General features: G+C 45.4%; 1 protein-coding gene across 1 annotated transcript in view; it reads left to right on the top strand.

Annotated features, from left to right (window-relative positions):
- Positions 1 to 27,324, top strand: part of LOC119381943 (uncharacterized) — a 49,707-nt gene that overhangs the window by 20,041 nt on the left and 2,342 nt on the right. The window contains exon 4 of the mRNA XM_049412946.1: positions 25,094 to 25,271. Coding sequence (XP_049268903.1) covers positions 25,094 to 25,271 — 178 coding nt within the window. The remainder of the gene's footprint in view (positions 1 to 25,093; positions 25,272 to 27,324) is intronic.

Raw genomic sequence — 27,324 nt, 5'->3', positions numbered from 1 at the left:
TACCCTGGTGAATGACTTGGTTGGGAAAGGAATCCGGCCCTTGATAGCGGATAAGGAAGGGTCCTTTGTTTCGATGAGAGAAGAAACGTTTTTGGAAAAAGCGAAGGAGGCAGTGGACAAAAATCTGAAAAGGCTGAACGCCAAACCAGAAGTTATGAAGAAGAAAGCGCTCAGTCTACTGAACGACTTGAGTCTGGAAAATGTTCTTGCTTCTGTAAAGAATGAAAAGTGTTCCCTGCTTCATGTGTTCTTCACCGCGAAGACCCACAAGATCGGTGTGCCTTTTCGTCTAATTGTGAGTGAACGTGGGACTTGGCAGCGTCACGTCTCGAGGTTTCTGCAAAAACACCTGTCGTCTTTGCGCATTATGGATCCGTATCGCGTGAAAAACTCTTCTGAAGTGATCCACTTCTTTGAGACTGACGTTGGAGCCTCTCTTTCGGGTTTTAGCATTGATGTTGAGGACTTATTTTATTCATTGCCGCACGATAAACTCCTTTCTTATGTGAAGGGCTGCATTGTTAAGGATAATGACGAGCAAGTATTCCAAGACAATTGTGGTATTTCTGTTGGGGGTTTTCTGGAACTGTTAGACTTGTACTTACGGTCCACTGTGATCGGTTGGGGTGGAAATGTCTATACTCAGAAGTCTGGTGTCTGTATTGGGTCCAGCGATGCCCCGGTATTAAGCGAAATTTATTTGAGCAGAGTGGACAGGGAAATTGAACCCGACCTAACGGATATTGCTGTAAGAACATTTAGGTATGTTGGTGATTACCTCGTTCTCGTAGATTCCTGTCGATGTGTTGGGGCTAGAGTGGACGCTCTGAAACTTTTCAAGGAGAAAGGGTGTGGTCTAAACTTCACTTTTCAGGTTCCCAAAGAGGGTGCTATGCAGTTTCTTGATTTGGTCATTCGGTTCGGTGCTCCCATGTTTGCTGGATTTATTCACCACGTTCAGAAAAGCCAATTTTGGATTTGCGTTCCAGCCATTCTAAGCTAGTGGAAAGCGGGGTGGCTGTTTCTTGTTTGACCGCAGCCTTAAAGAAAACATACCCACACCTTCTTGCGGAAAGCTTCAACAGGCAGGTGGGGCGGCTTAGGGAGGCCCGCTTCCCTGGGCCTGTTTTGGCCCGCCTTTGTGAAAAGATTTTGCGCAACCTGAAGTCCGAGCGAAAAGGTTCAACTCCTGTTGCGAGTGATCCGGATAAGAATGCACTGGTCAGCATCCCCTACCTGCATGGTGTCTCGCACCACCTCAAGAAGGTTGGCGCGAAGTATGGAGTACACGTGGTATTTTCGGCGAGGAATATGTTGGGCAGGATTTGCGGGGCTGTCGAAAGAAAGGTGGAGGGTGCATCTCCAAAGTGGTTTGAGTGCGAGGTCAAACACAGGGATGGCCTATCGGAATGTTGCAAAGGTGTGGTATATTCTGTTCCTCTCTCCTGTGGAAACAGTTATATCGGGCAGACCGGCCGCTGTCTTAATCAGAGATTGAATGACCACAGGTTGTCGATGAAAGGACAGCCTTCTACAAATCTGTCTTTACACTGTCGCGTTTGTAAGTGCAGCCCGCTTTTCCGCGGTACGAAAGTTCTAGCAAGACACAAGGAACGTACTATACGTGATATTGTTGAAGCGTATTTAATCTTCAAAGCTGGAGATAGTTGTGTTGCCAGGCCATCTGTGGCGTTGCACGAGGCGGAGATTGCGTATCTCGATGCGCACTTGTAACTGTCTGTTGTTTAACCTTGCACACGTGGTTTATTTGCTCTTCATATTCTGTGTTTTTTCAATAAACTTTCAGTTGTTAGTATGCGCTTGTGTCGTCCGTTTCTCTCTTTGTCCACGTTTTTCGCGCTGTTTTTACAGACTGTAGCTAACAGAAGTACTGAAACTTCTTCTTGCGTTCTTGCGCACTTGGGCTGGCGACCACAAGAACGCGAGAGCTTGGACCACAACGGCTTGGGGGCCCCAGTACTAATACCCCCTTATCAGCTAAAGTAGGCAAACGCAAGAAACATTTCAAAGTTTTCGAATAGTGCCGACATGCTTGGGTGTGGTGCAACGGTGTCACGTGTATGCAGCGTAGAGAACTCAAAGAAAATGTGCCAGCGTCATTTTTAGAACGGATTGAGAGACGCGTTTGACTCGCGTGTTTTAACACCTCACTCAGCGGCTGACACTTCAAAAGGGCGCCGTCATGATGCGAGCTTCGCTTGTGTACATTACGCACTTCTATGCATGCCCAGGATGGTGTACAGTGCTTTACCCAAATTCCCGTGCTCACGCGAATGTATACCTGGAAGTCCTCGTTTTCATTGCATCGCTGTTTTAACTTTCACAAGTTATTCGTCGATTCTGAACGTATACGATGCCGCATCAGAGGGCGGCGAATCGATCTTGACCACTTGGGTTCCCTTGACGAGCACATATATATTTCAGTATGCACTAACATCCTTGCCTTCCGACCCATCGAAATGCAGTATCGTGCTACGTTTGGGAGCTGAACTCACGACCGCATGCCTATATATAACGTCGTACCCCATATATGTAGTGGGAATTTTAAATAATTACTCATTTTTACTCGTATTTCACGTTTAATTGCCCCGAAACCAACGTAGAGTAATTCTTACGGTTCTATTTCTTTCTCTGTACACATGTGTCTCATCATACTTGATCACACGCGCGGTGTAAATGATATCGGTGACCACACGCCTGTTGATCGCACAGCGTGATGACGTAGCAGTTTCGAACAGTTGTCCCGGAAGACACTCACTGTCAGCGCAATATCGGTATCCGACATTCTGCGTTCTGTAAGGTGCTATATACGCTTAGGATACCGGAGCGGGCGTTTTGCGAAAAGCTTCTAGCTTATAAATTTTCCGGGGAAAAATATAAACAATCACGATACCGAAAATAGCCCTTAGTAAAGCCGGCTGGCTCATTTGCGAGAGAAAAGCTTCGTCCATTTGGCGCAGTTTTTTTTTTTTAATTTTACACTGGCTTCTTTATTTTTAACGACGCAGAATTTTTAAGAATCGCCAGTAACAGCGTAATCGCAGGATCGTTGAGTTGGATTAAACCAAGCGGAGGACATTGCTCGCGCGAAAAATCCAAATGCATAATCGGCTAATTCACAAAAAATAACAAATGGTCTTCTAATTCATTACCTTACAACGGATGCTGCAATTTACGAACCGCAAGGTTGTGAATTTGCAGGACGTATCCATTTTGACCTTTGCGCGTGGCACCAGTCTCAAGATATTCATTCCCACAAAGTGTGCGACAAAATGCGAGCGAGTCCTCCTCCACTTTCGAGGTCCGGGTAGAGTGAGCGAAGCGTGCGCCGTCGCTGCCTTCGTGAAGATGACTCCACTTGGCTCCATTCAAAGATTTCTCATCGCTTCAAGTCTCAATCTTCCTCTAGATTAATTACGCGAAGAAACACGTGGTGGTTACTATAGGCGTGCGCATGATTCTCCCCTGGGCAGGGGGCTTCACCGCAGCGCCCCTCCATCCCACCCGTTGGACTAGTCCGAAAAAAACCTTCGCAATGGGTGCAAAAAATTAGAATGAAGCAATGACGTGCTACACACAGCGGCCTGCGTTTGGTTCCCGGCTTTACGCGGGTTATAGGTGAGAATGTGAACAGTTCTCGGAATGCAACGTCAGGGGTCCTCGGCTGCCACCAAACCTTATTTCATCTCAGCAAGGAGAAAGGGGGTGGCGGGAAAAAGTTCCATTGCTGCCGCTTGACTCAGTTCGTGTGTTACAGTGTGCAGCATTGACTATAGGTACGGTATACTCACGGATTGAAATAGGGCACTCGGAGCGCGTGGCTGCCGGTACATGCAGCGCCGCTCGTGGGTGCTGGTGGAACCAAGGTGTTGCATTGTGGCATAAAGCGAGGAAGAGAACATCTACACTGCAGAATTGCTCCTTCCGGTCGCCAGCGGGCCGGCCTGCAGTTCACCACACTGCCAGCGTGGCGCTGCAATGCTTGCGCGCTTTCTTATGTCGAACGAGATGGCTTGCCAGTGCGCCCCTCCTATACTGCGGCGCGAGCAGAGGACGCTTTCGTTAGGCGCGCTTTGGCGATGCGGCCACATTCTGTGCAAGTAATACACCGGAATCAGCTAAGTGGTTGCGCCTTACATGCGTTCGTTGAAGCTACATCAGCCGCTGCTTGCGACACGATGCATATTCGGCACATCGAACGTGGGCGAAGAAAGCGGGAAGAACGCAGACATTATTTTACTTCACCACGATTGGTCACTGCGATGATAGCAGGCCCTGCACTTCAATGTTGGTAGAATGCAGTGCTTACATGCACGCTGTAATGCGCAATCTCTTAGTTGAATCCTGTGTCTTACTTGCACAGCACGCGTGCGGCATCGCCATAGCGCATGTAGCGAGAGCGTCCTTTGCTCTCGCCGCAATATAGGAGGTGCGCACTGACGAGTCATTTCAGTCGGCATACGGAAGCGCGCAAGCGTTGCAGCGCCACGATGTCAGTGTTGTGACGGTGAACTACAGGCCGGCTCGTCGGCGACTGTAGTTGCTGTTGCTGTTACTCGTCCCGAACTCTTGTTGGAGCACGCCACGCGGGTTCATCGCGCGTCTGCAGAATCTCGTTCCCCGACGCCATCACGTGATTGCTGAGAGAGTGCAAGGGGGAGAGGCCACAGCGTCTTACCCAGCCCCTTACACAGGCCCGAACGCCCTAGCGCGCGTGCCAGCACACATGGTTTTGTCTGCGCTACGCCAAGCTAGGACAGCATACGGCAGCCCGGACCACTAAAGTGCTCTGCACGTATCATCATCAAGACGGTCGAAGAACAAGAGGAAGAAGACAGAAGGTTATACTAGGTGGCAGAAAGCGGACGGTCGCCAAGGGACGGACACAGCCCCGAGGAAAAGCTGCTTCGCATCTAAAAATGCCACCTCTGCCCACAGCCATCGATTTTTCTTCCACAGAGAATTTGCGTAAATGCACCATCCAATAGCATTACTAATTCTCGTGACATCAAGTGCCTCTGGAGCGTTTCAGATAGCTGACTTTGCATACAAACACGCAATCATGTCGCCGGTTTTAGATCGGAAACTTGAACGTCCAGGTAAATTTCGTCAGGGACTCTGACATAGCTGCTCAGCGAAACCTAATGTTTTAGGTGGTATCGACGAACGTTTAACTATTAATACGCGTAGTATTTACATCAGCCGACAAGAAGTATACTTACGGTTCGAACGGAAACAAGCTAGCACGACTTTTTTTCACAGGTTAGTGGCAGGTGCGCCGTGGTTCTGTGGGTGGAGACTGCATTTTTTCTTAGGCTGTAACCGAGCTTAGTAAATTATCCTTCCGCAATACAAAAAGCACGCCCACTCAAGTCGCGAGAGGACACTTGGTAAGCCACAAAACTAGGGAGCCTTCATAGACACGAAGGCGTGTGTCTATGAAGGTTCTCTAAAGAAAACGCTTATAAAGAAAATGCTAGTGCCGATGCTGTATAGACGTCGAACTCTGGAGTTTCGCAAGACGTGTGGCGCCACCTGTCGGAGCAGTATTGGGTAGTACAAAGACCGACTCCCTCGCACAGTTTGCTGTTGAACCAGGTCCAACGAGCGAGTGCGAAACAACGAGTGAGCTTAATACTGCGTGTGTTGTCGCATTTAACACTCAGAAAGAGAGCTGTGGATGTCTCTCCGCTAGTCGGACGCGCCGTCGAACCGCCACAAGTGCTTGCTGGATCACTCGCCAGAACGACAGAAAAAACAACAGCAGTCGATACCGCTCCTCACGCTTCGAATAAACGTCGCAGTCGACGCTACTGTTGCGTTGTGAATTGCCGCGGACGTAAAGGACTGAATAACAACGTTCAGTTTTACCGATTTCCATAGTTGTCGTACGAAGCAGAAAGGCGAGAGCGCTGGAGACGGGCCGTTGTGAGCGTGCTGGGTAAGCGAAGTTCTCGCGTTCTCAACAGCCGGTCGCATGAGAAAATGTAGTGATGTGGCTCTGCTGTTGTTTTGCGTGGCGCTGACGGAGAAGCGTGGTAACCTTGACTATGAAGCTCAGCAGAGGCTCTGACCGCGGTGCGTGCCGTGTAACACGGAGTGAGCAGCTAGAGGCAGGCTGAAGACGCATGATACGCACACCGCGACATCCTATATATAACCTGAGTTGGTCGTCACCACACAGCATCGCGCACGTACGTTTTGAAGGATCAGAGTTCCGGTTCGAGCTAGCTAACACATGCGTCATACAAGTACATCGCGAAATGTTGGCCGTGACAACCTTCAGTTTTGTTTTGCCCGTGGCCTCCGCGATTGCTGTAGCTATCTCGGAGGCCACGGTATTTGCCTTTGGTTGTGCCCCGCGAAAGTGGGCACGCAGGTATCCCAATTTGCAGTATATACAAACGGAAGACAACCATCAAGAGGCTATTTGAGGGTGCGGAATAAAACAGTCCAATGCGCAGGAAGCGAGAGTACAAAGCTGGCATAAAGCGAGATTTGTACCACTGATCGTAAGATACATAGCTAAGTAAATTGATCGCGTATGTACTTCATCGCTTTGGCATTACTTATATATCCAATTTTAATGCATTTAGGAGCTAGAGAACGGACGTCGGAGGGCTTGCCTCGAACTCAATGTTGTGCGATGCTCGCTTGTACTTGAGAGTTGCAGCGCGCAGGAATAACTGAAAGTTCTGTTGCATTATACCTACTTGCAGTTCTCTTTGATCAGCATCCTACTTTTTTTGCGGAAGAAGCTTTCCAGGTTCTTGATTTTCAGGAAACCGCGCCTAAACACCAAAGGAACTGGGGGGGGGGGGGGGAGGTTCTATTGTGGCCTATGCACATTCGCTTGCGGACGGCTCTCTTTGTACTACCCAGTTAGCGCCAGGGCTACGATGAGGGCGCTGGTGGCGGGGTTTTTCGCAGCGCCGCCTGGGCAGAGTCTGACGTCTATTGAGGCTCCCGTACCGAGTCGCCTTGACGTCATATATTTTGACGGCTTCTACATAAGCCCTGTAGAAGACAGATTGAAGATGGAGCTGTTGACGAGGAGGAAGAGGTGGCCAGGGGCACGCTCTACATTCTTATTTTTTTTTATGCTCGTTCTGACAACAATAAACCGAAGACGTATCGGTTCTGCGGTCTCTCTGGTCCTTCTGAAACATGGTGCCGTGACCAGGATACCTGAAGACAGACGCGAAGACTTCAATCCCCTTCGCAACAACGGGTTGAAGAACGGAGCAGCGGCGTCTGGCTCAACATCGAACCGTCGCGGGAAGGACCACGACAGATGACCATTGGCAACTCAGCTACACAGGCAAGGGCCTTTTCACACGATTTCACGCATGAATAGAGAAGTCTTATCGAAGAAGCGGAAGACGCTTCGAGCAAATGTAACAACGCTTACGAGCGAAATTGATAAGAAGATAGAAGAAGAAGCCGATCGAGCGCAATTAATGACGCTTCTAAACCAGATGAAGAGCGTGTCACAGGCGTTAAACCAAGTTAACGAACAGATTGAATCGCTCATCGAAGAGGAAGACGCGGAGGCAGAATTTGAAAGAGTTTTGCATTATGAGATGAAGATCATCGCAGCAACGACAAAAATAGAGGAGCGATTACGAGAGTTGGAGCTAGCGACGCAACTAACAACATGAATAGTGGCAGACCAGGCGACAACAATGCAAGGTACTAACCACACCTCGGACATGCAAGAGCTTGTTAAGTTGCCACGTCTTGAAATGATCAAGTTTGATGGCAAAAGAACAGCGTGGCCTAGGTTTTGGCATCAGTTCGAGACATCGGTGCACAACAGATCGAACATGCCGAAGGGTCAGAAATTTAATTACCTTCTGGCGTCACTCAGCGGGGAGGCTGCTTCTCTAATAGAAGGTTTACAGTTCTCTGATGAGAATTACGATCATGCAGTCGACCTTCTGAAAGAAACGTTCGGGCGACAAGACAGTTTAAGGGAGACATACATAAAAGAGCTAGCAAACGTAGAAGCAGTGAAGAGTTCCAGAGATGTGGACGGATTGAAGAAACTATTCCAAAAGTTGCAAGTAAACACACGAGCGTTGCAGTCTTTAGGCGTGGAGATGGACAGTTACGCCACAGTGATAACGCCTGTCGTGAAATCTGCGCTACCAGTGGACATGAGGATTGAGATGAAGATGAAAGAAATACAGAAAGGTGCAGACAACAGTCCAGCAACAACAGCGTCGGACTCAACATCAAGAGAGAGCACGCGTTGCTTGAAAGGAATGATGGAGTTCTTAAAGATCTATATACGCAGCAGAGAAGAAACTCATGAGGAGAAACAGGCCGAGGACAAACCACCACGTAATACGAGAGGGACAAGAACATATACGCTTCAAAGCACCTCTATGAAAAAATGCATTTTCTGTGAGCTGACTGGACATTACACGGAAGATTGCAGAAGAAGCTTAACGATGGAACAGAAGAAAGAAGCCTTGCAGCGGGAGCGAAGGTGTTTCAGATGTACGAGACCTTACCATACGGCGAAGATATGCCGCGCCAACGTACGCTGCAAGACATGCAAGGGAAGGCACGCAACATCCATGTGTCGACCACGAACATCTGGAACGTCAGCTCAACAGTCAAGCAGCGGTGGCGGACAAATACGTACAAGCGACCAACTTGATCGGGCAGACGTCAGTAAGTCCTGCAACATGCACGCACAGCAGTCTGGTGAGCACAAGTGCATACTACTGCAGACAGCCTTTCCATGGACGGAGGGAGAAGAAAGTGGGTGCTACGCAAGGATTATGCTGGACAATGGGAGCCAGAGGACACTCATCCTCAAAAGATTGTCGGGAAAACTAGGGTGCAAAGTAAAAAGATCCGAAAGAATCACCGTTGGATCGTTTGGAGGAGGAGAGGTGGAACTCGACTTGAAAGTCGTCGAAGTCAACGTGAAGAAGGACCCTACATCCGAACACATCACCATTGAAGCGCTCGAGATAGAAGTGATATCCTGCGACGTGCTACCATCTCCACCTTTGGCAGTACGAGAAAGAGCAAGATCTCTAAGAATTTCTTTGGCTGATGACAGTAAGAAGGCGGGCAATGACGGCGAAAATCTAGAAACTTCAATATTAATTGGAGCAGATTACTACTGGACGGTAGTCACTGGTCGCATTCGCGAGATACAGCCGAAAGTAATGGAAATAGAAACGATGTTGGGATGGACGGTTGAAGGTCCTGTAGATCTTCGTTCTGTTCCACTGAAATCATCGACGGTTATGGTCCTCAAGGTCAGTGCCAACTCTGACACGATCACCGATGAACTGCAGAAGTTCTGGGATTTGGAAAGCATGGGAATCACGGAGAAACCCGAGACAAAGCCAAGCGATGACCGTGTGATACAGTACATCAGAGAAACAATGGAGTTCAAGGCAGGAAGGTATCAAGTGCGGCTACCATGGAAGGAAAACGTAACGTTATGGGTCATTCCACGCCAAACGTCCCAGACATTGCGCTCGACCCTCTCCAATTGTATTGTAAAAAATTGTGGACGTTCGTATCAGTGCACTATTCGCCCTCGGAAAGTATTTTTTGGAAAAAAAATTTTTCTTGTCTGTTACAGTGATTTGAATTTTGCCGTAGTGGGTGAAACATAGGTTGCGAAAAAATACTCTAAAAAATACAATACTTTACGGAACGCCTTAAATATCTGCTGTTTACTTGAAAAGGAATGGCACTATCTTATTATCACCCATTGACGACCACTACTTTGTCTGACGATGTGCTTTGTGGTGAAGCAATGCTGCAATTCTGCGCCCATTTTGACTATTTTTTAAAAATTCTACAAATACAACAGACCAAATAGGACTATATCACATGGCTGGATAGTTGGCAGTAAACGTGTCAAAAAAGTATTGAAGTCGATGACCGAGCAGTTTCGAAGTGGAAGGGGCGCAAACATTGAAAAATGTGTGAAATGCTCCATGTTCAGGCACATGTAGAGTGGTGATGCAGTCCAAGTAAAAATGCACGCTTGGTCTCGTTGGGAAGAGTAAACAAAGGAGATTTATTTGTGTAAGTTTCATCGGAGTGTTTTTTGTTTTTGGTGAGAAACAAAAATTTATGTTGAGCGTTTGCGGCGTGCCCGGGCGCGGGCCCGTAAGTCCGCTTCACTGCGCCGCAACTGTTCCTTGGGGCAACGGAAGTATGCAGCGCCCACGCGGGTGGCACGATCGTGTGCTGCTGTGATTTTTCACGTTTCGACACGCATTCTTCGGCTTTCCGCAGTGCCACCGATGAAGTGTCAGGGAAAACGAGTGATGGGTCGTTTAAAATATATTATTATACAATAGGAGTAGCTAACAGGCACCGGTAATACACTTATAATTCTTTTTTATGGGCAGCTCGCTTGAACGTGACTCGCGCCATTCGTGCCTCGGAGCCGAATGGTGCTACGTATTCTTACGCTCGGATCTTCGCCAGAGGTGAACTTTGCTTCGGTGATCGCGTCGCCGAGCGAGCACGCGGCACTCGAAGGTTCGTCTTTCGGCCGCATCCCTTGGCAGCGCGTAAGATAAACATTGCGAATGGTGAGTTTACTGCTATCGTGTCATATTTTAGACGGAGAGCCTGTACAACGGAGCGTGTATCCGAAACATATCCCCTAGGATGGCTGGGGCCCATACTGCGCCGCTATTGGCTGGAGATAGTCACGTGACCAACGTGCGCTTCCGGTATTTTTTTTTTGTTTGTTTTTGTTTGTTTTCAATCAACATGGCGGCGCCCACGTTCGCGTTTTGTTTTGCGCTGAAGCCGTGCCCGCCGTAGAGATGACGCTGAAATGTTTGAGCCTTTTGCTGACAAACGCCCATACGCCGATCGTTTTACGATGGATGAAGTGGTAATCAACATTAATCCGGGAGCGTGTACACGGCGTCGCCCCCTTTGGCGTGCTTTATAACGCGATCGTGTGGTATTTCTCGTGGGGTTGTCCCTCATTGATGACAATGAAGACGCCGGTCACCTAGCTTCAAGTTGTGCCCACAACGAATGTGACTGCCGAGAAATTTCATGCCTGTTTGACAACGCTCGTCTGTTCATCCGCTGACATCTTCTGAAGCAGCACCCTGACCAGCGTGTAGCAAGCGGATTGTTCCCTCCCCGTATTCGTGGTCATGGATTGCCTCGTCGTGACAGAGCCCTCTTATATAAGTTGGCTCTGTATGAGTGCGTGGGATATTATTCCGTCATGAACGTGTAGACAGTCCGTCATGTGGGTCATGTGAGACACTAAGCACAATTTTTAGTGTCCCGCGTTCGTTATGCAGCGAGCACGTGCTAATTTGTGTTTACGTCTGTGTTATTTGTTTTTTTCTCCTCTTTCTTTCCCCCCTATCTTCATTTCCTCTGTTCCCCCTGCCCGTTCAAGGAGCAGGCAGGCATTGTGCCCCGTTAGGTGGCAGTTGTCAGCCTGTACCCTCTCTGTTTCCTTTGTGCCTTCGTGTTCTCTATGTATTAAAACCTAATAATAATAACAATAACAATTGACACGACGCAAGAAACCCTATAACTTAATTTTGCTGGCGTATGAGTGCATTCTTATTCAGCTACGGTGAAAAAAAAGAGAAAGAAAAGACAGGAGGCACTTTGTGGATATTTGTTCATTCTTCACAACACAGCTCGATGCCGTTAAAATTAAAATTTAGCGCACGCAAATGTAAAAAAAAAAGAAAACATGCTTCGGGAATTGCGTTTTCTAAATGATAAACTTCCAAGCTTCTGGTAAGTGTAGTACCTCATTTTGAAAAAGGCAGGGAGCAAAGCATACTCTTTTATGTGAACTAATGTAATTTTAATGGGTGCTCTGCTGCATTGAACTACTACTTCAACATGTAATGGGACATGTTATGTACATGTCAGCATGCAATGCATCCATCACAGTGAATTGGACATGCAGAACCAAGTAGTAGTGCCAATTGATTGCCCATCAGGGCCCAAATATCGAAACCAAAACAGGACATACATTGAAATGAAGGACGGTTAACAAACTTAACGACATGATCAGAAAAAAAAAGAGCACGAACAGAAGAAAGCAGAAGTCGATTCAAGAAATGATGTACTTGGAGAATATATACCTATATTTTGCAAACTCTCAACGTGGTACATTATAGTAGGAACATGTTTACTGTAAGAAATATGCAAAGACAAAATATACAGCACCCCTAGAACTACCCCCCACCCCCTGTCCTCTAGTAATTGGATGCACACTTGAATATGAAGTACAGAAATAACGACATATGTCGTGAAATTGGAGCACAGACTCTTCTTTATTAATGTGATGTTCAAGGTTCACTAATGACATTAAAATAGCAAGCAAAATCTCATCCCATCCTTAAAAAGTGTTTGTTTTCCCTTTCCGCTTGTCTAACAGAACAGTGCACTGTTTATTCTGATGTACACATCATTACCTGCCCAACAGCACATATATTTCTTAACGAGAAACCAAATGCCAGCTGGAACCTCTTCAACTTGTAAACCATGCTGCTATTTTTCTGTATATTATCATTATACACTGACTGTGACTTTCCATTCAATTGTATATTGTGTCTAGTTTTTTATCAGGCTTGCTTATCACATCAGTAAGTAGATTGCTAGTACAATACATTGTTTGCTAAGGCTCATTACTTCGTTAACGATTTGCTGTTTTATTAGCAAAAGTATAATATATAGCAGGTTCTTGATGCAAGCAAAAGTATCTGTGAAAGTGCTTCAATGAACTATTACCGACTCTTCATTCTAAAAAGACAGGGCGTGCAAACACAGACACAAGAAAGAAGTCAGGACACCACAAATGCCGTTTGTGCTTTGTGGTGTCCTGACTCCTTTCCTGTGTCCGTGTTTGCACGCCCTGTCTTTTTAGAATGAAAACGTACCAACTAGCTCAGCTCTCTGTTATTCTAAAATACCGACTCTTGTTACAAAATAGGTGTGTGTTTTCAAAGTAGGTTACAAGTTATATGGACGCTATAGTACTTTTTCTGGGAAAAAGCGTGACAAATTTTGAATGAAATGGACAAGGATGGTTAACAGGTCAAGTAAGCTCTTAATTGAATAAATTATAAGACATTTGGCATTATTTGGCACTAGTGTATTTATTAGACATATATATGAACGGGGGTTTGAAACAGGGCCGTAACTAAGGAGAAGTTGAGGGGGTTCTGACACCCCCCAAAATTTTTTCGTGCTTTAACTTTTCGTGTGACACTAAAATAGTTCCATGCCTTCACAGCGACCACCAGTTGCCGCAGTTAGCCGTTCTACACACGAACACCCTTCGAAAAAAATTCCTGCGTACGGTCCTGGTTTGAAATATGCATTACTCATGTTACGCTTCCTAAAAGGCCCTTGTGTTTTTTGACAGGCGTGAAATACAGATTAAGAATGCTTCCAGATTTGATGCTTTTATGTTACCTATAATGAATTGGATGACATTCATTCAGGAAGAGACAAATCGGCATGAGCACTACAATAAGAGAGAGCTGAGCTAGTTCGCATTCATGTTAAAAGGGCGTGCAAACACGGGCACGAGAGAGATATCAAGACACCACAAACGCCGACTAACAACTGAAAGGACACATAGCGGCGGAAAAGAAAGTAAACATAAAAACTTGCCTGCGCAGGCCCAGGCAAGAGGTGATACCTATCGATAACTGTTCAGGATTTTTATTTCTGCTTTATGCAAGTTAATGATGCATGCATCTATCTTGACATTGTCGAGAGTGTAAATGCACGACAAAATTCGATGAATGCGCAGTTTTCTACAGGCACAGGAATGAAGCAACACGTCTGATAGTTCAGGCATGGCGTGTAAATAATAATGGTAGTGCACGTGTGAGCCAGCCGTCAGTTAACGCGCATAAAGAAATTAAATGCCTGAATGGTTATCTCTCACGTGTACCACCACGTGTGTGGACTGATAGGTATCACATCTTGCCTGGGCATGCGCAGATAAGTTTCGTGTCTAGGTACTTTCTTTTCGGCCACTGTGTGCCTTTTCAGTTGTTAGGCGGTGATTGCAATGTCTTCTCTCGTGTGTCTATGTTTGCACGTCACGTCTTTCAACTAGAGCACTACCTTGTGGTAGAACAACAGTATTGAAAGTTGGGCTAGTTGGTACGGCAGCATGTTGGTGTACAGCGCGAGGAACGACGAAGACCGAAAGAACAGAAGGGACACGGACGAGCGCTCGTCCGTGTCCCTTCTGTTCTTTCGGTCTTCGTCGTTCCTCGCGCTGTACACCAACATGTTGTGGTAGAAGTTCTAATCTGCACATCTTCAGTTCGATTCAAGCACTTTTTTATATCTGCATTAGTTCATTGCCAAAATACTGTTAAAGTCCTTTTTTCTCATGACATATGGAAGCATCTCTTATGAAACATTTGCAGAGAATTACAAGGAATCCACGACTTTCTACCTTTCTTGGCAACCCTTACCATGTGAAATGTAAAGCATTATACTAAGCATATTTTAATAAAGGAACAAAGCTCTCATAAGCCTCATTTGTATTTGTACTGCTGGATTCACATACAGAATGAACTTACTCAAGGAATCTTGTAACTAAGTTGTCCCATGTCTCATTTTAGATTGGGCCACAGACACTACTTACTTTTCAGTGACTCCAAGGTCAGATAGTGTATTTTCAATTGCAGACCCATGTACTGTGTCCTTTCGTAAACCCTGTGCTCTAATTACAAAAGTATATCTCCTGTGGTTGCTAAATAGCTATGACATTTTCATGGGTGGGACCAGTCCATCTGGTAGTTAGTATCCTGGCTGTGAATAATGGTGGGTGTTGGGGAAGCAACATAAACGAGTCACAAAACAAATTAGACTGAAGAAGTTTATTTGCTGTAAGCGCACGACAACTGCATTTATTCTAGTAGAGTGTGTGTGATCTCATCATTTATTGCAATAGTGGGAACAATGTCAGAAAATACTCGGGGGCCTTGGGGTCACATCACTGTGTGTTCTGCAATATGGTGTTGAATGGAGTTTCCAGTGCAGTCTTCTGGCTCTCTGCTGAAAGTAAAAATAGGAGCAAGACAAAGGCAATTAAAAAAAACTGCGTACAGCAGACTGCAGGGTCGTTCTATGCTTTCCCAGTACCAACAACTTTCTAAGGTCTTCCTCTTCAAACATTTTTACACAAAAGCAAAATTATTAGGTCGTGAGAGCAATTGTTGAGCACTGTAAATAGACGGGATCATGGTGGCCGGCAATGCTTATTCAACCTGTACACATCCCAGTGACGGCAGCAGCTCCACCATCGGTGACGTGTGCGGCTTTAGTTATAGTAGACATGAGTACTTTTTGAGTCGGCGACAGAGAGAGCACTCATTATGGACACCTGAGCTCTAGTATCGACTAATGCCGTGAAAGAAATACTGACAACATGCACTTCTATTAGGTTCTTGTTCGTAGGGAGTGTCAACAGAGGATTGGGATCAGTCGAAAATGATGCAGACTACCTCTAGGAGCTGCATGATCTCGTTTTCCGTCCGAGATGATACTTAGTTGGTCAGCATGGAATAGCGGCGTGGTTGGGGTGACGGTGAACGAGCAGTAGGGCGGCTGTTAGCAAAGTACGTACGGCTGGGCGAACACCAACGAGGGTCTGCATATGTATTAAATTGAGTTAATGGTGATGAGCAAGTAAATTGCAGCAATAATGTTCATACCTACCCGTCATTTGTGCTACAACTTTGCCCATTGTGACGACCTTGAGCAGCAAAGACATGAACACAGTGCTTGCCGCCATCTCATGCAACCTGGAAGGTTGTATGAGAGTTTGTTGTACTGACCCAGACCGCAACACTGGGAAGGGGGAGGTGGAAGCTGAAGTTGCTATGTATCATGAGTAAGCAGTGTAGAAATTTGGGCTAGTTGGTGAGCATTCATCTTGGTTGAATTGACTGTTGGGGCAGGAGACTAAGAAGGAAGTGACACAAACAAGCACAGACTTACAAGTTTTTGTGTGACTCCAGTCTTTTATGTGAGGACTGACTGTATTAACTACAGTAAGAAGTATGCACATGTGATTAAAACATGGTGTTCGAGTTCGGTAATTTTAGAAAAAATTTGATTTTGATTGCTATTTCTTCTGACTTCTAAAGGATTTATGCAGGTCACTGAAGTTTTAATATCATACAATGGACAGAATTTATAAATAATGTCAGCCCACTGCAGTGGGCGGCGGGATTTTGCTGGGATAGCACGGTGAAATACAATACAAATACTTTTCAGCAAAAGTGCAAGTTAAGAAAACCTGTTTAAATAAAATGCGAAACCTTTCATTCTAGCAAATTTCATGTTGCTCATTGTTTGAATTTACAATATACCAATTATTTATTAACTGCAAAAGAACCAAAAGCCTAACGAGTCTGGCCATAAAGTGCGACAGCATGTACTTCTCCACTTAACTCGAATGCCTAGGCTGCATTGAAAGCACAGGCGTCATCACAAGGCTGGTTCTTTCTGATAGTAAACAGTATATGAGTGGAAAACTTATGAATCTTGAAGCATCAGGGAAAGCCTTACTGATTAGCAAATGAGATGTGTATCACAAGGAAATGTCGGGCAGCCTGATGTCATGGATATATAGAAATCTAGGGCTGTCAGCAGAAAGTTGAGACGCTGTGGGTTAATTTCACCTTTTGGGACATCATAGACAAGTATACATGCATGTGTGCATACATTTATTTTGTTAAACATGGTAAACTACTCGTGTTTAGCGACAAAATGTATGTTAGAAAATGCGTGACTGGCAACTGCTCCAAAAGGCTGCTTTCCTGCTCGAAAGTGAGGTTTTAGTTGCTCCAGAAGCTGCGGAAAATTGGTTACAATTGATCACATCCCAAAGTACACATTAGACCACGCCATTTGAAAGGACCTCGTGCTGGGTATGTCCCTGTTGGTAATTTCATTTTTAATGACAAGCAATAAAAAGAATTATATTATACTGCAGATCCTGCCTAATCTTTTTGAAATTTTAGTCCCTAGCCTACTGAAATCCAGAGTTATAATGGTTGACATAGATAGTAGGAATAGATGAACAGAACTAGGAGCAGATAAGAAACAGTGCTTTCCAACAGTACAGAAGTGGCAAACGTGGGCCTTTCATCCAATGAACGTCAGCGAATATCGGCACAAAACATGTTCATTCGCAGTAGTACCCATATTTCAAAGGATCTGCCTGCCGAGGTGTCTCAATGCCGAATTAGTTGGTTTTTCTTGAGTGCATTCGATTGTTCCCGTTAATAGTTTTCGCGGCCTTCCTTACACTTGTCATACACCTTTGATATGCGGTAATTCTTTTTTGTTTGTTTTAAGTAGCTGTGTTTTTTTACTCCTTACTTGTCATACGCGACGACATTAAGATGCTGTGTATGTGATTTTTTCAGATACAATCTCGTACTGCTTGCTGTGATTTCTTTCTTGTTTCTGATCAACTAGGTGTGTAATAGTATTCATTGCTTGCTTTTGATAAACTAGCTATGCCATTTAACATTTACTTTGCCGTGTGCAGTGCCGAGTGCTGTCACATGCACCAGTAAGGTTCCGTACATGACAATTTCTCTTATGTATTCTCATGTTGTTTCATTTATTCTTGCATCGTTTTATATTCACTCCTGCCCAAGACCGACAGTACGTACGAGATAACTAAAACAAACAAACAAATAAATCAATAAATAAATCAGATTTTCAGGTTCAAATCTGTGCTTACCAAGCTGTATTGTATGCCTAGTGCTACCTCCAAGGCAAGACTGATGTTCAAAAACATTTTTTGGGGGAGTTGATGCTTGCTGAACAACATGATACCACGCCGAAAATTACTACAACGATTAAGACTAACTCTAAGCTGCAGACAGACCATAAAGAAAGCTACATCGGGTGGACCATGCATTTGCATCAACCAGACGAGGGAACACACTATTTAAGAAAAGGGTAAGAGCACATGTCTTTCTGTGAATGATGTTCTGGTGCAATTTTATGGCATCTCTTCAAGGTATTAGAACACACAGTTTGTTCCAAAATTCAACACCGCTTCACGTATTGTGGTGTTCTAATCCTGCTTCAAGTAAAATATCTTCAGCCTTGTCGTCTAACATAGTATTTTAAATAGGGTCCCGGAAGTGTCCTTTCAATGTGGTCATGGCATTATGTCTTGGATAACATGCACTGTGAAGTACTCTTCTCTCACAGTCATTTCTTTCAAAACATGTCACAGTCTAGGAAAGCTTCCTGCAGTTAATGCTTGTTTGTGGGATGGTTGGTTTTGAAGCACAGCGAAATGATAAACGGCGCGAAATGGCACAGACAGAAGGAGACAGACGTGTTCACTGACTCGCAAATTATTTCATTTTCAGAAGTGCATGAAATATAGAGCGTTTCTTTTTTTTTATGAGTGCACATGTCTGCCTCCTTTTGTCTTTGTCTTTTCATACTGTCTGTCATTTCACTATGCTTCCTCGCAGTTCTTTTTTTCATACAAAACATATTTGCAGTTCATTTCTCATATCTGTATCAGCAGCACTCATGTGTAATATGTTCAGTGACAGTAATAAAAGGAATGTGTACAATATTTCTAATAACTGTGTCTGCAAATATCATGCGTGTCTGTACTGTCCAATTATGTTTTTGAATTCAATAACCAACTTTTGTTTCACAATAATACACTTTTTTCTTCTTCTCAATATTCATGTTGCATGGGCAACAGTGGACACTACTACTTGCACTGCATGTCTGATTCAACATGACAGAGATATGCATTGAAGCTGGCATGTACCGTTTACTGCTTCTTATTTCAATTTTTCAAAACAGCACAAAACGTTTTTGGACGTTAGTTTAACCATCAGTCTATGAGAAGAACTGCGCTCCCTACTTTTAATGTGATAGAGTGATCAAAGGCTTTGAAATTTTACGGATTGGCGAAGAGATAATCGGACAGGCTAAGTTACTATTTTCGAAAGACGATTTATCTTCACCGTGTATTTTTTACTGCTAAATGTTGACAGCACCCACTAGTCTGTGTTAAAAAAAAAAGGGAGGGGGGGAGCACCCGCTATGCGCATTTCAGTGTCCTTCCTAAATGAGTATACTTGTATCTAGAGAACGCCAAGGCTCCAACCGCTACTATGCGTTTCATAAGCAGTGGTACTATACAGCGCGAAAGCTGGAAGGCGGTGCATCGCGTCATAAGAAAAAGATGGCAAAGGACTCTTGGGTGAACGTGCGGTATAGCAAGAAGCAGCACCCCGTCACAAAAGACTGCAACTTTGAAACACATGTAGATTACGCGCGGAACAGAAGACCGCAGCGTAAATACCACAGGTAAGACAACTACTTACCTCAAAACAGCTAACATCCGAAGGCGTACAAGTGCCGCGTCTTCCACGCCCGCCGACAGCGGACATAAACGCCGCCGTCCCAAAAGCCCAAACATATCGGCGTCATCTCTACAGCGGGCGCGGCCGCGCGGCTTCGCTTATGGACGCCGCCATGTTAACGTAAAACAAACAAAAAAACAAAAAAAATCCCAGAAGTGCGTGTAGGTCACGTGACCATCTCCGGCCAATAGCGGCGCAGTATGGGCCCCAGCCATCCTAGGGGATATGTTTCGGATACACGCTACAACGGAAACCGAAAGCGATAAACATACAAAAGGACGAAGCCGCCTTTAAGGCGGCTTCGTCCTTTTAAATGTCTATCGCCTTCGTTTAGCAATCGCAAGGCGATTACTAAGATGAAAGCATCGCTTGCAGCGTGGCAGAAAGTTGAGCTCTCAGCAAGGTTTGAGTCTACAATCTCCCTCAAAGGTACGCTCACGTTTAACCTTTTCTTGCCATCATCCCTGATCACTCTTAATGTCGGGCTCACCACCTACTCAGCAACACAGGCATTTCAAGTGGTGAATACCATACGTCGGCAACGGAAGTAAGAACTGCAACCTCCGCAGAGATCGAAAACACAACCCAAGCTCTGCGCCTGTCGTACGTGTGCATGCAGTGACGTGGCAATGAAATCGTGCTCTGCTCCGACTACTAACCAGCAGCCTTTAGTGCCCTTCCGAAACATTCTGCCAGCCATATACACTGTTTGCAAGTTTTCAGCAACGTGAAAACTGACAGCAGCACACGATCGTGCCACCCGCGTGGGCGCTGCATACTTCCGTTGCCCCAAGTAATAGTGGCGGCGCAGTGAAGCGGACTTACGGGCCCGCGCCCAGGCACGCCGCGAACGCTCAACATAAATTTTTGTTTCTCGCCAAAAACAAAAAACACTCCGATGAAACTTACACAAATAAATCTCCTTTGTTCACTCTTGCGAACGAGACCAAGCGTGCATTTTTACTTGGACTGCATGACCACTCTACATGTGCCTGAACGTGGAGCGTTTCACACATTTTTCAATGTTTGCGCCCCTTCCCCTTCGAAACTGTTCGGTCATCGACTTCAATACTTTTTTGACACGCTTACTGCCAACTATCCAGCCATGAGATATAGTCCTATTTTGACTGTAATATTCGTAGAATTTTTAAAAAATAGTCAAAATGGGCGCAGAATTGCAGCATTGCTACACCACAAAGCACATCGTCAGACAAAGTAGTGGTCGTCAATGGGTGATAATAAGATAGTGCCATTCCTTTCCAAGTAAACAGCAGATATTTAAGGCGTTCCGTAAAGTATTGTATTTTTTAGAGTATTTTTTCGCAACCTATGTTTCACCCACTACGGCAAAATTCAAATCACTGTAACAGACAAGAAAAATTTTTTTTCCAAAAAATACTTTCCGAGGGCAAATAGTGCACTGAAATGAACGTCCACAATTTTTTGCAATACAATTGGAGAGGGTCGAGCGCAATGTCTGGGACGTTTGGCGTGGAATGACCCTTATGTGACAACAAGGCAGTTGCAGAGAAGAGGCTTATGCAGGTGACAAAGAAATTATGGAAAAATCGCGATGACCTTCAAGCCTACGACAAAGCTATTCGAGAATACTTCGAGAAAGAAATAGCAGAAAACGTCGAAGAACCTGCCGGAACAGACGTACGGAACAAATTTGTCTATTATATGCCCCATCAGGCTGTGATCAAGAAAGAAAGAACGCCGACAAAGATACGGATCGTATTTGACGCATCGTCAAGTCAAAACCCAGGGGAATCACTGAATGACAACCTGGAAAATGGGCCAAACCTTAACCCCGATATCACAAGTTTGCTGATGAACTTTCGACAACACAGGATTGTCATGTCAGCAGACGTGGAAAAAGCGTTCCTGCAAATAGCAATACAAGAAAATGACCGAGACGCACTGAGATTTCTGTGGTGGGAAGAAATACCCAGCGAAGCTATGCCAAGCCCGGAGTAAGAACATGGAGGATGACGAGAGTAACTTTCGGCACTACACCAAGTAGCTTTCTTCTAGCGGCCACAATTCATCGACACTTGGATGACTTCGAAGAAAAGCATCACGCAGTTGTGGCGCAACTCCGAAAAGGAATATACGTCGACGACGTCTTACTAGGAGCCGATGATTACTCGACAGCTGCTAAACTGTACAAAGTAGCAAGATACATTTTTCGTGGTGCAGGAATGAATTTAAGGAAATGGACTTCAAATGACGCCAAACTACGAAATCTATTTGACGAAGAAGGAGAAGATTTAGATAGAAGAATCAGAAAAGAAGGACAAATCAAGGTTTTGGGATTGAAATGGAATTTTGTCGACGACCTGCTGAGCTTCCCAGACACTACGTGGCGACAGGACATGGATACAAGACATCTTTCAAAACGTCAGGTTTTGCAAGCTACGGCAAAGCTATACGACCCTTTAGGTTTTTTGACACCATTTTCTGTTAGAGCAAAGATGTTGATGCAGAAGATTTGGATAGAAAACCTAAAATGGGACGACCCGTTACCGAGCCAGAACCGATCAGCGTGGAAGGATTGGGCAGAGGAGCTTCAGCATCTGGATAACTTCACTATTACCAGATGCTATGACTACAACAAGCAAGCTGAGGTGAAAGCATCAACTGTACACGTTTTCTCAGATGCAAGCCCAATGGCATACGGAGCAGCAGCATATCTCGTAACAGAATACTCAGATGGCAGCAATGAGGCCAGTTTACTCATGGCAAAAGGTAGAGTCGCTCCAATCAAAAAGATTACACTGGCAAGAATGGAGTTGTTGGCCGCCACAGTATCAGTTCGATTGGCCAGTCATATAACTGAGAATTTCATCAGGAAAGCAAGAAGCGTGAGATTCTGGACTGACTCTCAAATTGTGCTTTGCTGGATCAAGTCAAGCAAGACGAAAGATGTGTTTGTTCGCAACCGCGCAACAGAAATCAAGAACAAGTCTAAAAATAGTCAATGGGGTTATGTTAAAAGTGATGAAAATCCTGCGGACTTGATGACGAGGGGCGTGAAGATGCAACATTTACTGAACAGTGAATTATGGTGGAAAGGCCCCACGTGGATCAGGAACGAAAAACAAAGGCCTGATTATGACATCATGCTAGAATCGGACAATGATGACAACGAACACGACGAAGAGATCGTGACAAGCCTAACTACCACAACGAGTCAAGGAAAAATAATCGATGCCAACAGGTTCGGATCGTATAAAAAAAAACATTGCGAGTTACAGCGTGGGTGATGCGATACATTGGAAACCTAAGAAGAGATGCGAAAGCAGGTTCGCTAACAGGAGAAGAATTGGACAAGGCAGAACTGTTGCTGTTAAAGCAGGAGCAGAAGACGTTACAAAACGAAGTGACACGAATAAATGGCACAATGAAATTGTACAGCACGGACATCTTCGAAGACAATCAAGGTGTCTTAAGAGTGAAAGGGAGGCTTCAATGGAGTGATTTAAGCTTTGATGAAAAGCATCCCATTGTTTTGCCAAGGGAAAGTCGCTTGTCAGAACTATTAGTACTGCATGCGCATCACGTTACCATGCACGGTGGCGTTGCATCAACATTGACACACTTAAGGACAAAGTTTTGGATTGTTCGGGGCCGCCAGATGGTAAAATACATTATAAAGAAATGCATCACGTGTAGGAAGTTTAATTCACGCCCAATGACGCAAGAAACGGCACCACTTCCAGCTGATAGGATAACGAAGACGAGACCATTCGACATAGTTGGTGTGGACTTCGCTGGACCACTAAATGCTCGAGAGGAGAAAGGCAGCAAAATTACGAAGTTCTACATTGTGATATTTACGTGTGCAGTAACAAGAGCTGTACAACTAGAGTTGGTCAAGAAGATGTCATCGGAAGCGTTTATACAAGCGTTCAGAAGATTCGTAGCTAGAAGAGGATTGTGTACAACAATTTATAGTGACAATGCAAGAGCCTTCAAGAAATCCGAAAAAGAGATAAACAAAATATTAAAGATGGAAGACGAAAGGGTGCAACAGTATACCAGCAACTTGCAAGTAAAATGGAAGTTCATTGCAGAGTTAGCTCCATGGTGGGGAAGATTTTATGAAAGACTCATCAGAAGCTTTAAAACGTCAATGACAAAAGCTATAGGAGCTCGACTTCTGGATGAAGAAGAACTACGGACTGTGGTTGTTGAGGCAGAAGGAGTAATTAACAACCGGCCTCTTACCTACGTGTATGACGATCCCAACGAGCCACAACCCATTACACCGGCGGATGTTATAGGAGGCAAGCAAGTAATTAACAAGCAAGAATACGACAAACCTGGTGAAAACAGTTTGCTGAATTACTGGAGTAGAAGAAAAGAGGCAATAATGACATGGTGGATCAGATGGAAACAAGAGTATTTAAGGGAGCTGAAGTGTGCTAGCAGAAAAACGGCTGGTCACACAGCTATACAAGAAGGAGATGTGCTTCTGCTTGGAGAAGCGCGTAAAAGGACGCAGTGGAAACTCTGTAAGGTTGAAAAGATTTTCCCAGGCAAGGATGGACTAGTGAGGACATGTTTGCTTCGGACATCTGAAGGAAAACTGGTCAAGAGACCGATTCAGCTGTTGTATTCGCTCGAAGGCTGCATCGGTTGAATCTGGCCGGCGGGAATATGTAGAAAACAGATTGAAGGTGGAGCTGTTGACGAGGAGGAAGAGGTGGCCAGGGGCACGCTCTACATTCTTATTATTTTTTTATGCTCGTTCTGACAACAATAAACCGAAGACGTATCGGTTCTGCGGTCTCTCTGGTCCTTCTGAAACAAGCCCTGCATAGTCGGCAAAAATGAAATGAACTTGTAGTGAACATCCCCTCTTGTGACCGCCCACAAAAAGGTCATGCTCCTCGCTGCTGAACCGCAACCTACTCGCACGCACCTAGGGCCACCTCCTAATGGAATCCACAATCAGCTACTGCTGTCACAGATACATGAGGCTTTAAGAGTTTTTTTAATATCATGTTTGGCATTGCTTGACATGAGCTTTTCGTATTGTATTTCATTTGTTGTTTTTTATTCTTTTTCAACATGAATTTATATTGTTACATTTATTGCTGTTATCGTTACATTCTTTGCTCTTGACATGTTCTATAATTCATCAGGTTTGTATGAATCTCCAGAATGTTCATGTTTTCCTGCTTGAATTGTTCTTTTCTTGTGTTCTGTTCCTTATTTGATCTATAACATGCCCCTCCGCACAGTAATGTTCGAACCATGAGGTTAAAGTAAATGAATAAATAAATAATATACCAGGTTTAAGGGAACTTTATGGGGCCAAGCTGGACAAAATACGGAAAGAATGATTTGAAATTCATGACGTCACGCTGACAATCAAGTGCGGAGGCTCCGGCGTGAAATTCGAATAAGCAACTTTCACCTTCGTTTTTCTCTTCTAATGGCGAACCTATGATCAGAAAATTGGCGACAATCGAGCTCTTACTGAATAATTTATCGCGCTAAACTGACATCGTCTTTAAATTTAGTATGCCTTTGACCAATAATCATGTAGGTGCCACGTTTTTCACACGAAATGCACGAAATCGCCGCGTGAGCTCTTTCAAAGCGTTCTTCGCTATCCTGTGCAGTATCTACTACAACCGGTTGGGAGTTGCGAACGCCGACGAGCGACCCGGCTACACGTTTGCTTGCCTCTTCTGGCTCTGCGAGGCCCTGCGATATTCGTTCCAGCGGCTCAACAGCCCTCCCAAAATGGCGCCTCTCCGTGAGGAGTTCGAGGTGGAGCACACTCTACGGACCGAAGAGGTGACAGTCACTTTGTTAAACAAGATGCACACTCGTGGCGTGTATACCTCCCAAATGAACAGAGGACTTTTCATCAATAAGATGTGCAGTCCCAGCCCGACGTTTCGAGCTTGTCCCAATAGCTTGCTCCGGTGATGCAAAGATACCCTTTTTTTCGTATGTTTTGCTGGTTTTTATGAAACTGGTTCCACTAGTTGCACTGATTCTTATGATTCACTGGTTTTTATGACAATCTACGTAACGTGCGCACTTTCAACTTCAGCAACTTGAAGTGATCGACGATCACTGAAATCCGCGAACTGCACTGGCATCAGGAAATATTGGAATCTGTGCCTTCGACTGCATGGGCCAAATATACACCACTGGCGGGTAGAAAGCAACGCTTAGTCATCTCGTATAACTTACAACATAAATGGTGATAATGATACAGCAAACGGAATGCTATAGCCTTGCGGGACCCCGATACATTTGTATCCTTTTAGCAGCACGTGCCGGTTCCAGCAAAAAAAGAAAGATCACCTAAAGTTCACTACTAGCATAGCCTTATACGAAGTAAGGCTATCTGGAAGCACCTTTAGGATCTGTGGGGTTTGCAGCGTCCCATCCGTGTATAGTCAAAGCAAGGACGACGGAGGCTTCAAATCACAAGCAACGGCAATTTATTTAAAACTACGGCTCATACGGAAAGGTCGGCCCAGGGACAGGGGGGCGGAGTCAATGATCTCGGGCAGCAGCAATCGCCCAGCGCGGGTTGCAGCGTCTATCCTTCTCGGCAGCCAAGGTATACCTCTCCCCGAGGCAGCGCGCAGGCTTTTAAACCGCGCAGGTGGGGCACGCGTACCTCCACTGCGCAGCACGCAGCGCTATCTCGAGATAGCCGGCGCGCGTGGTTCCCACGGATCCAATCTGACGTAAATCTACAAAACTCTGGCGTAAGGGAATACGGCCGCTCCAGTGAGCGAAGCGGTTTCCGTGGCCGTCTTTTTTCGTGCTTCATCGCGAAGTGAGCGGTGAGAGTAAAGCACGAACGCAGCTATGAGTCCTCTACTGATCTCTGTAGACAGAGCGCCCTGTTGCTCGCCCGGCTGTCCTAACCAGCACCCCTTCACGTTCCTTCGCTCGGCGCGCTTCATCTCTGCTTGAGCAGCGCCCCTTCGCAAGCTTTCACGCGCAAATAGAATATGCGGGACGATGTCATCGATTTGGACTTTTATACGGGACATGACGGCGGCGGCAGATATACGCCTTGAGTGCCCGTATAATCGCAAAAAAATATCGTTGGTCTCTTCGATTTGGCTGCACGCGCTGGCGCTGAACTACTTTCGCTGCATTGCAACAATTGAGTTCACTTCCAGCTTTGTCTTAATGCAGTGCCGATGGCATATATCGTTGCACGCTTATATCACCAGAAAAGTGCCGTCTCCTCGGTACATCGTCGGCGCTGTTTGGGATCGCCTTCTGTCCGCGCGAGAGCGTTGCTCGAATGTTTTCAGCCACATACCCTTAGTTCGAGAATAGCTTCAAGATAGTGAGCTGTTGGGCTATAGTTGGTTGGACATTTTGCAATGGGAAGTGCAAAAGCGGTTTGGAAGAAACACAGGGGCTTGTCTTTGCTTTCAGGTCTTACTTTTTTCTGAACCGCTTTTGGGCTCCCCTACGCGAGAGAATTGCTTCGCGTTTAATTAATGCTATATAACAGACGTAAGGTCGGGCTTTGAGTTAGCCGGCGTTTACATGGACGCGGTCAGTGACGTAGGCAGAAATTTATTTTGGTGCGGGAACGTCCTTGATCCAAAGTGGGGCCCGGGCAGGCAAGTGTGGTCGAGTGCAATTTTGTGCTCTGTTTATCCCATGGCAGAAAGAAATTTTCGGAAGGGCACTGGCTACACCAGTGGACGTGGCCGCATCTTGTTGCTGCACTGTGGGAACTTGTGGCTCCTCGAAATGAGCGTGAAAGGTTCAAAGAGTAGTGACGCGAATATTAAATATTTTCGGATTGTTGCTCTAAATAAAAACACTGGTGTCGAGAACCCTAAAAAAGAGTGTAGGGGTG

The sequence above is a fragment of the Rhipicephalus sanguineus genome, chromosome 2 (assembly GCF_013339695.2).
Source record: "Rhipicephalus sanguineus isolate Rsan-2018 chromosome 2, BIME_Rsan_1.4, whole genome shotgun sequence".
Classification (NCBI taxonomy): Eukaryota; Metazoa; Arthropoda; class Arachnida; order Ixodida; family Ixodidae; genus Rhipicephalus; species Rhipicephalus sanguineus.
Note: the sequence above shows the minus strand (reverse complement) of the source record. Positions and strands in the feature narration are given on the sequence as shown.